General features: G+C 36.9%; 1 protein-coding gene across 1 annotated transcript; it reads right to left on the reverse strand.

Annotated features, from left to right (window-relative positions):
• Positions 1-3,251: 3,251 nt before the first annotated feature.
• On the reverse strand, positions 3,252-9,526 carry LOC117124436 (cholecystokinin receptor-like). Its single transcript, XM_033270668.1, has 2 exons — positions 9,093-9,526; positions 3,252-6,862 (listed from the first exon to the last, which is right to left on the reverse strand). The coding sequence occupies exon 2, from the start codon at positions 6,790-6,792 to the stop codon at positions 5,677-5,679; it is 1,116 nt and encodes a 371-aa protein (XP_033126559.1). The 5' UTR covers positions 6,793-6,862; positions 9,093-9,526; the 3' UTR covers positions 3,252-5,676.
• Between the last annotated feature and the right edge of the window lie 1,560 nt (positions 9,527-11,086).

Raw genomic sequence — 11,086 nt, forward strand, 5'->3', positions numbered from 1 at the left:
ACAGAAACGATTATGCACTGTAGGCCCATTAAATTAAATGATAGCTTTTTTTTCATGCTATGAAATGTTTTCTGACCTAGTTATATGGAAGTTCAATTCAAATGGCCATCCGATACCGTGATTTTTTTTTCTTCCCAAGAGCAAAGAATGTCAATTGGAATTATTAGGATATTAAACGTGTTGATTATGGCTTCGGCCAGGTTAGTGCGACCGAAGATATCGGCTCGTTGCTAAGTACCTTTTATACGTAATAAAGTCATGATGTATCTCGAGGTGTGTATGTCAAATGCTACCAGGGATGACTGATAGGTCCCATTACTAGAAGGTAATCAAGCTATGAATACCTGTAGTTGCCAGAGCGGATAGCATAAAGAATTGCAAAACGGTTTTCCGTAGTAGCCACGTTTGACAACACGTTCGTGGCCAAGACTAACGAACGTGTGTCATGGCGTAACATCGTGGTTTTATTCGTAGGATCGTGCTGTTTAGAGAAAACGCACGCTATGTATTTCCGAACTTTAAGTGTACTGTACCTTTTTTTAGAACATCAGGCTCTTAATTCAGTCGTCTTCAATAAAATCACATAGTACAGTTTCTGTTACCAATGATCATTGGGGACATGAGCTTTGAAACCCCGGTCGGGTTATGAAATCGTTAAACCAGGCGTGCGATATTACAAGAGGGGTATGCAATTACCGTCTTTTATTTTTAAATTTTATTCAGCTTTGGCAGTAGGGCCAGGGATATGCCAAACAGTGAACCTTATCACTTCAAAGTGGTAACCCCATCACAATAAGAAAACATACACAAGATGCTCTACATGACTAAGTCTTATTATGAGTGTTAGGGAATGGAGTTAATTATTTTGGTCCTGACAAAAAATTCTGTTACCTTCATGACAAAAATTGAACCCAGGACTCTGGGATTGGAGAACAAGCATATTAACCACAAGATATTCATCTCTATCCGCCACAATAGCTGAGCAATAGCGGTTCAAGTAACTTTTTGACTCTTTATCGCTGAGCAATGACAGTCGAGACCACTGGTCGGATCGGAAACCCATCGAACGAGGTGGTGTTACAAATTGGCCTACCCACCATGACGATGACGGGTTGGGATGCTTCATTACTAAAGTCTGTGCCCGAGGGTCGGATCGGGAATTGTGTTTTAAACGGGTGGCAGACATTTCGTAACCACGAAATTCCGAAATTATACCGCGACCATTTCGTAACCATAGCTATATTATTTTTTTTTAACCATTTATAGAGGTTAACCCTTCCAGCGTATTCTAGAATGTCGGCTGATATTCAGCGAAATCTCTTTATGAGGCTTGGGAGTGGAGTTGCTTTAGTCGTGAGAAAATGTCCTCCTGTTACAGAAATTGAACCCAGGACCCTGGGCTTTTAGAAGGCAATCATCTTAAACACTACGTTATTCAACTCCACTTCATAACTCCATTCCATAAAATGCCTATCACAACTATAGGCATTTTAGATTCTGAAATGTCCGCTGCAATTTAAGGAAATTCTGGGTTTATTACGATTCACGAAATATCGACACCCCGTTGCAGACTGAGGTATCCATGATACCGTCGCGATAGTAGATCATGTAGACGGGTATGCGAGTCCATAATCCCTAGGCCTACCGTAGTGAGAACGATTGTGGGTCATGCTACTTCTAATTTTTCATCGCGAGCAGTCGGATAGGAAAATTGTTGAAATAGACAGTGTTATATGGTGTTACAGATGTGATGGTGGGCCATGGCTAAAATCCGGCAAGAAAAGATACCGGTAGGCAGGTAGGGCTATTTATTTGAGATAGTGACCGCCGATCAGATTAGGAAGTCGTTACTGTGTTGGATGGGCTCGGGGATGGGCTTCAATAGCAACGATGGACCAGGTTGCGACATCACTGAAATCTAGCTGAGGGCTGGATCGGGAAGCGATTGAACACAGGCAGTCAACGAGACGTGGGCTGATGCAGCGGATCTAGCAACAGGCTGACTGAACTGAACTGAACCGAACTTTATTGAACACTTTTGTATCAGTGGCACACACCATTTGGTGGTGCATCCAAATAACAAGTAACATTTCACAAAATACAAAGACTGGCCTGGATATGGACTGGTACTACAGATAGCGATGGGTCGATGAGGGACGAGTAGCGGACTTACTTGACAGAGCTCTAGTGACGTCAATCTTAACGAGGTTATGCATCAATGTAACTCTTAATTGAGGCTGTCTTGACAGAATATTAGTTAAATTGAGTGTCATTGGGATTGCTGTATATACGTATGGTAAACAATGTTGCCTATTACATCACAACTATACGTAGACCTATACAAACATAACGTAACATTAACTTACAATAAATGATAAATCTTTTCTATCTTACCGTTTATTGTACATGTGTTTAATTATATACTTTAGGGTTAACATTATTTCAGATAAAATACTTTTATAACGCATACGTATTGTTCACAAAATAATCAGATGATACAGAATTTACGTAATTATTTACAATTGTTGAGCACACATTATTAAATTTTTGGTATGCAAAATAGGCCTATATTTCAAATATTACCATTACGTTTAAATACAGAATATTGAATAATAATTACACGGGCGGCGAAGCCAGGCGGTTTTATTTTTATCAGCGCACGGCACTACGAGCATGTTCTTATTACGTCACTCAAAGTAAGCCTGGTTTCCATGAAATAGCTACAACTGTCTACAATGTTTTACTGCAATCATTACATTACATACGGTAGCTCCCGACGCAATCGGAAGGCTCCCGAGTCGACTAACCAATCTGCTTCATAAGCAAGGTACAACAATACATTTTGTGTATGTTAAGAGGTGACCATTTATGACGTCATCAAAATGCCAGTCAATCAATGTCAACAGTTCGACTGATTACAAATAGCTTTTCTTTAATCCTATCTGTGATTACAGTTTAGTGTAGTTAGTGTACGATTGATATATCAATATGTATATAAATTTACATTATGCCGACATACTACAGTATTTTTCGTCTTACGTTTGAACACCCAATACTGCATTTATTCGAATAAACGCCCCGAGTTGTTTAATGTTTAGAGAATGGTTTGAGGAGGGGTTTATTGGAGGGAGGCGTTTATTTATTTATTTTTTGGGTGTAAAATGAATACGTATATACTCAAATAAACGCCTTTAATTTTATTGTAAATGTGGAACTAGAACACATAATAATAAAATCAAAATGTGTTATATACGTGATCATAAAGATTTAATGATCCCAACCAGGTTAGACAAAATGTAATTCTACTGTAGTAGAAGCTTAATAGAATGTGTTGAGAATGATGTTGCTTCCATTAGATTTGTTTACAGTCATTTAGGGGGAACCGGGGCGTTATTCCAAATGCGAGAAGTGGAATTATATCAAAGCGGGGTGTTTATTCGAATGAATACGTTATCTAATTCTGAGTAGATACGTACAAAGACTGATAAGTAAATCCCCGATGGTGGTCAGGTTTATCCTTTTGCCAGGACAATTATGATCCTTGTAAAGAAATACCAGTCGAAACCGTCAAATCATCATTTGCATCATTACCATAAACTCTATAATAGGCTAATGGTACTTAATATTAAACTACGGTCTACTTAGTCAATTCATAGCCGGAATCGAATGTTTAATTACATGTTCAGAGCAGAGGTCTACTTAAACGTACGTAAACTTACATATTGTGGGACATGCCAGTATTGCAGACTGTAATGCCGGGCACTCACTGCGTCGTACGACGTCGTACGAACGTCGCACGACGAATCCAACTCCGCTCCCTGCGAGCGATAGACGACGCAACGCCGTCTGCTGATTGTCGGTAGCAGTCTGAACTTTATCGTCATTAAAAACGATCCGTTGGCGCAGTAAGTTGTGCGCAGTAAGTTCCCATCTTTAAACAACACCTGATTGGTCAGCAGTAGCTGTTAAGTTTGATTGACACTTTGGAAAGATGCATTGTTAAAATATTAATTGATTGTTTTTGAGAAGCTATTTGAGCCTCTGACATTCGAACGATACCGTATTTAAGTTAACTACGCGTACATGCGATAGTCTATGCTTAAATGATTTCGTTATACTTATTATTTTATTAAATTGCCACTACAGAACACGCCACTCATTGACGCTGCCGTTGCCTTCGAAGCTGCGATATAAGTATTGTTTCAGCAGTTAGTTTTCAGTAGGCCTATACAAATAATTATATCTTTGTCTCTAGCCTTTTAAAATTATGAATATTTATGTCGATGATATATCTATGTGTTATTGCTCTACATTAGATTAAAATAGGTTAAATATTCACCGGTAAGGCTATTCCATGTAAAGTAAAATGACACTGCATAACATAACATCACATAATATGGAATAATAACATTATATTGAGAGTACATCCCCCTAGAAAATTATAAATGCAATTAAGTTCTTTAACTGCTGTACAACATTTACAATTTGTCAGGCGCAATTGGTTTCAGTTCCGGCGTAAAGTCACATGATACAAGTCACTTCACCACGATACAGGTGATACAAATGCAGGTAAAATTCTCACCTGAAACAGGTGCACACACTAGACGCAGTGGCGGATCCAGGACCATTTTTGCTGGGGATGGAGAGGGGCCAGCATCAATCATCCGATAGGAAGGGTTCAAGGTGTTCTCTTTCACATTGTAAAGTCATCCAGGGCTATGAACTTGACCTAGCTGCTGGCAGGTTGAAGTGAGGGGGAGGTTGAGGGGAGTGAATGCCCATTTTGCCACCCCCAGTATCTGCCACTGAGACCTTCGTCATTGTATCTTGTGATTTTTTTCGGGGTATAATGTACATTTAAATATTATAGTTTAATTTAAATATATACACTTTGTACACACATTCCTATACGGTACCACATGACCAGCAGTGACACCAGACACATCAAACGATGAGAAAGTCAAAGCAAACATAAAATATAGTATTCTGTTTCATTCTCCAGCAAAAACGATCATAAACACAAGTAGCTGAAACACGTGCATCATCAGCTCGAAACATTATCGCTTACATTGTTTTTATTCTACCGCCCTCTATAATTACAGACTTCAGTAACTTTCTTCTTTCTTCGCTTCATCTATGTTTCATTTTCAAAAATACATCATAAAATCTTATTCAACATGTACCAATATTTATTGTTTCAACGGTTTCCTAACTAGCTTCAACATTATGTAATGCATCCCTTGGGAGTAGTCTCAGTATGCGTTCCATGTGTTTGATCCAAATGCCGGGGTAGTATTATGTCAAGTCCCGAGAAACTTGGCTCTGTATAATATTGACAAATTATTAATATTACCGTTTGCGACAGCAGAAAGTAGGTAAATGAGGTTACCACCTGATCCGAAAAAGCATTTTTCAACATAGTTTCATAATAAGACCGTGACATGATAGTTTTGTGTCGGTTAATCGTTTATATGATTAAGTTGTTTGGAAATAGACTGTGATTGTTTATGCCGACTGTACATTTCCATTTGACGATGAGAGGACGTATTTTGCTAATGCAACTCTCATTTTCATGGTGAAATCGATGCGGAAGCAATAGGCATGCTTCTACTTCTTAAAAATCCGACAATAGCTGATAAAGTGCTGTTAATAGGCTTTCTTCAGAGTTGATGTTTACTATCCAACTGTACTGGCCCCGTTTTCGTTTTTCGTCAGCATACTAGCATTTGTACTAACTACTTTATATTTATTTCGATTCCTTCCGGAGACTTCCGACAACATCCCTGGTCCATTAACACGGCATAAAAAACAATCCTTAAAAGCTTGTCTGTATCGGGCTGACATCAAGTTGTATATAATAGGATTGATTGCAGCGTTTAAATATTGGAGAACTCTTCCAATATTGGCCCAGAGCATAAACGAGGCCACTTGCAATTTTTCGTAAATAAGTTCTTGGTTAAATGTTTCGAAAAGATTCATGATTCGAAAAGGCGAAATACAGATGAAAAACGCAGAAATTGTAACAATAAGCATGCGCACAACTTGTGTCTTCATTCTGTGTGAAGACGCACCGATCTTGGTATTAGCTAATTTATGAAGCTGAATGTTTATCAAGGTATACAAAACACTGATTATTGGTATTACAGAGAGCACTAATAAATTGTCTGTAGCAAGTGACTTGGTGTATCTGTTACATGTAGTACTATTATTTGGGGAACAATACAAGCATGTTTCTCTTTGATCTGGGTAATCATCGTACTGGCTACCATTTGGCCAAATTAATTCCTGTTGCACGAGCTGGGAGAAGTACAACGCAGGAGTTTTGTAAATACCAATGATGATCCATATGCAGATGCACGTTGCAACAGCGCGTGGTCGCGTGCTAATGGTTTTGAATCTGTGTGGCATGCAGATGGCGAAATATCTCTCAATGGTAACAAGGACGATTGTACAAGCAGACACGAGGATGCATGCGTCGGAAAAGAATATTGACACTTTACAGAACGACTCTCCGACATGAGAGAAATCGTGACGTATTTTACCTGAAGCGTATGATACCCATATTTGGGGAGCAGCAAACACAAGAAAAATCAGATCAGCCAATGCTAAGTTTACAAGGTAGTGGTTAGTCACCGTGCGCATGCTCTTTATGCGAATAAATACTGCGCATACGGCAAAATTACCAATAACCCCTATTGCAAAAACAATAGGCATAAACACGGTTATAATAACAGTGTCTGTTGTCGAGTACACATAAAACGGAACATCCTTTTCTTGGATGTGTTGTTCCATGATGAATTCGATAACGTTCTTTAAATGTATATTTCAGCCACTGACCTTCTGCTTTAGAAAACACATCTTTCTAAAAAGAAAAAAATATATAATTAATACATTAATATAATAATAATAATAATAATAATAATAATAATAATAATTATTATTATTATTATTATTATTATTATTATTATTATTATTATTATTTTACTTGGCCATAATTTGAAAATGATATTTGGCCTTCTCATAGGAGCAAGGCCTTTTCGATGTTAATGTCTTAATACCATATACTTAAATGTACATTATCTTTACCTCTATCTGATTTATTGTAAAACTATCTCCCGCTTCAACATTATATACATTTATTTATTTATTTTTGTTTATTATCCAGTTCAACAGCAAATAAAAAATTCGCCACTTAAAATGGGAACACAGACGACAAATGGATACATAATTATTGTCAAAGTGTAGAATAAAAATAGAAAGAAATGAACGTTTCAATATCAACATAGATAATAAATGAACGTTACAACAATAATTTATGCATGGGTTGATGCCACTTGATACAAAAAAACGTAATTTGTGTAAAAGAATTGATTGGTATAAGGAAAAAAAACCCCAAAAAACAATAACGACATCGTTAATGAAAGATGCAGTTTAGTGTTAAGTGAATGAGCCTATTGAAATGGAAGGCTTTGTACGAGACCTCTGGGGGAAAAAACAAACCTACTTATCGATTATGAAATATATATAGGCCTATGCATCACAATATTTCATTTTGGTTGTCGCACTAAATTCACTTTTTGTCTTTTCGAAACTCGGCCGCAGACATTTCACAACCAAACAAAACATTTTGTAATTCGGTTAATTTCCGCTTTAAAATAGAGTATACTGAATTGACAAAATAATAGAGAACAATCATCGAATTATCTTCAGTGAAGTAAATCTAAAAGGCATTCACGAAGTATGATCACCTTAACAAACGTAAACAATATAGTTTAACAAACTTTTAATATTAAACAAAAACGTGCGTGCGATCCCTGACAATACAGAGAAATATTTATAACAGCATTTTAGAGTTCATGAGCTTTACAGTACGTTAATTAGATAGAGCTATTGTAACTCCATGGTAATTCTAATGAAAGAAACCAGTATTTTCAAATATAAGCCTATTCTCATGAATTTTAAAAACTCGAGGCAATGTTAAGATGACTTGTGGGAAAAGGAATTACTCTATTACGGTCTATTGTCTATATTCACCCTAGAGTAGGCACCTTGCCAGCAAGTAGACCGCCATGACACATTATATTACATTTTATGTCACAAATACTTGCTTTATAGAAGATATTTTACAGTTGTCTCTTTCCAAACATTAAAAGACTTGTACCGGATTCAACCTTCTGACGTTTAGGCCTACACGCGTTTTTCCTCAAGACAGGAAGCTGTATTCACCGTTACAGATTTTTTTTCTCAAAAAACATTCAAACATTAGTATCTATTAATCACAATGAAGTATTTTCTTTGTCGAATTACATCAACTAATGTAGTAATAGGCCTTATAGGTATACTAATATAGATTGTGCATTTATAATGCGCCTTTTTCAAGCGAAGTCATCAATTCGATGGATAAAACAACAATACAAAGAGAGCACCCCTAGCAACACATCAAAGCACCGAAGTCTAAAAAAATAACATAACAATAAAGACACAACCAATACAGTAAGCATACAATATAAACCAAGGATTCGCGAATTGTAGTTATACACCAGTAAATAAAAAGTTTACCACGTTCCGACAAGTTTGAAAAGTATCGGTAACTCGTGTCGGCGGGATGCATTTGCTTAAAGCGGAAGCTTCCTGACACATTTAAAGAGGGGCCCGTACGGAGAATTAGTTTTAAAAATTATTAAGTAGGAATTTAAAAACAAAATGTATATTTAGTTCTTTTGAACGGCCCCCTTAATAGCCAGGGTTCCAGTGGTTTATAGTGGCAGCACTGCCTATACCTAAGCCACTGCGTCATCTAATATGGCACACATTTCCCCAGTAGGGGACAACTATTGGCTAAACTGTGCATAGACCTACGTTTAAGCTTTTCTCCATTTCTCCTGCCTTGTTCTAATCTATGTATTTATAATAGTTTTTCCCAACGGCCTTTTGACTTTTAATTCACATGTAAGGCTTGGTTCCTTCTATACGCAACGCAAGGACGAAGACGTAACGCAATGTCGCAACACCCTCACTGTACTTCAAAACCGACGCAAGAAGCCTAATCGACACAACATTGTACTCAAAAGTTGAACCCAGAGCTTTCTTACCGGTATTTGCCGAGAAATATTTTGGCACAACTTCTCGATGTCAAGTCCCAACTGAGTGAGGGATCCTTACGAATACTAAACGTAAACTTTTCGTGAGAGTTTTCCGTTTACTGCCGACGATGTCACCATCGCAAGTCATGACTAGCAACTTTTAGCAAGGGGATACGACACATTTGGAAGGATACAGTACCGGTATTCCATTACGTTGCGTCTGCGTCGTTGCGTTGCAGTGGTCAGTAAAGTAGCAATATCAGCAGTGTTTGTCGTCTGTGCAGTGAATAGCAGAATGAAGTATTCGACGATTTTTATGTTCAATCATATAAAAATTGCACGATATTAATGTTCAATCATATCTTCGAGATAAGGCGACAGTAGACCACTATTAAAACGTTTAACATAGGCCCTATACCATTTCAATCAAGTAGACACTCTAGTGGATTTCAATTAACAATGGGAACGTGCGCTTCTTGTGAAAATAAAGAGCTATCTTACTTAGCCGCTTTGTTGAATATTCTACAAAGGTAGAAATGTGTAGCAAGCGACACTGACCTTGAGACAATACAACCCCAGCCAAAATGAGCCTGACTCGTTACGAATACTCAAAGATCGATTTAATGTTTTAAGCATCTTTACAGGCGAGGTACTATGTTGGAACTTAGTTCGTAAAGTCATCTGTGATACGTTGTTCACCCATCTAAAGTGCATTTTGATCACCAACAATCTTAGATTTCTTAGTTACACTGCATTTGTTTAAATACAGAACAGAAAAAGAGAAAGGAGGAAATAGGATAAGAAAAAAAGAAAGAAAAGAGAAAAAGAAAAGGAAAGGAAAAGGAAGAGAAAAAAAGGGAAAAGAAGAAAAAATAATTAAAGGTGAAAAGAAAGGAAAAGAGAAAGAAAGACAAAATTTAATTTAAATTTAATTTAAACTAAATTAAATTCAACAAGACTGCCACTACACCTCCTACAGTTCCGTGATAATCAGCATGATGATTGTGGGAACTCAAGACGATGAAGATGAAGTTATGTATTCAAGCATACATGTTGAATGATAAAAGTAAAACTTAAAAGCATACCGACTAAGTATTTACATAAGCTAAGAATGTTTGTAAAAAGATACATGTTAAGCTTCAGGTAAAACCATACTTAAGTGTGTCTGTTTATGTGTACTGTCGGACGATCATTCCGCAGCGTCACAACTGTTCAGACTTTAGAAACGTAGACCTGAGGGATACCTCATGAAGTGGAAACATTCGAATTTATGGTACCGTATGTTCTCTGTATTTTTTTTTCGTACTGTATACAGTATATTTGTTTTCTTATTGTTTGCGATTGTAATAGCATAATGTCGCGAGTCACGTATACTTGAAAGGTCAACATATTATATCAAAAACCCCAAGACGACGTATTATCATAATTGGTAAGATACTGTGCATCCAACAAAATGACAATTATTTGATGCCGATTCAATCGCTGCAGAAAAACGATTGTATTTTAACCTCGGCATACAACAACCAAATATGTAAATCCCGGCATATACTCCGATATTCTCCCGTATAACTAAACAAATAATGTTTGATTTTATTGCTGTGTTTGATAATGGCTTAACTCTATCAGAAAAGGCTAAATAAAAATTGTAAGTTTTGTCTGTCTAAACAAATAAATAAGTTATAGCACTATCCGGCTTAGGGAATTATTTCTGATTTATTGTTTGATATTGTTTTAAACCTAAAGTGTATATTTACTAACTTTAACACAACTTCCAATCGGATTTGAATCCATACGAATCCCCAGGTGGCTTAAGGTGTATGCATAACAAACAAAAAACCCGAGTTCGAATCCATAGAGAATTTTTTCCACGCTCGCAGATTTTCTCGCCGTAATGTTTAAGAATTTTAAGCCTACACAGGTATCTATGTCAGAAATGCCGCAGAATGGCTTTGCGTTTATAATTATAAAGACATATATACCACGTTACATGTATACGTGTATAC

The sequence above is a fragment of the Anneissia japonica genome, unplaced genomic scaffold (assembly GCF_011630105.1).
Source record: "Anneissia japonica isolate Jap-2015-1 unplaced genomic scaffold, ASM1163010v1 scaffold665_len1252844_cov201, whole genome shotgun sequence".
NCBI lineage: Eukaryota > Metazoa > Echinodermata > Crinoidea > Comatulida > Comatulidae > Anneissia > Anneissia japonica.

Bases quoted from the DNA above. Each gene is read 5' to 3' on its own strand.
- LOC117124436 (XM_033270668.1), bottom strand. From the start codon at position 6,792: ATGGAACAACACATCCAAGAAAAGGATGTTCCGTTTTATGTGTACTCG.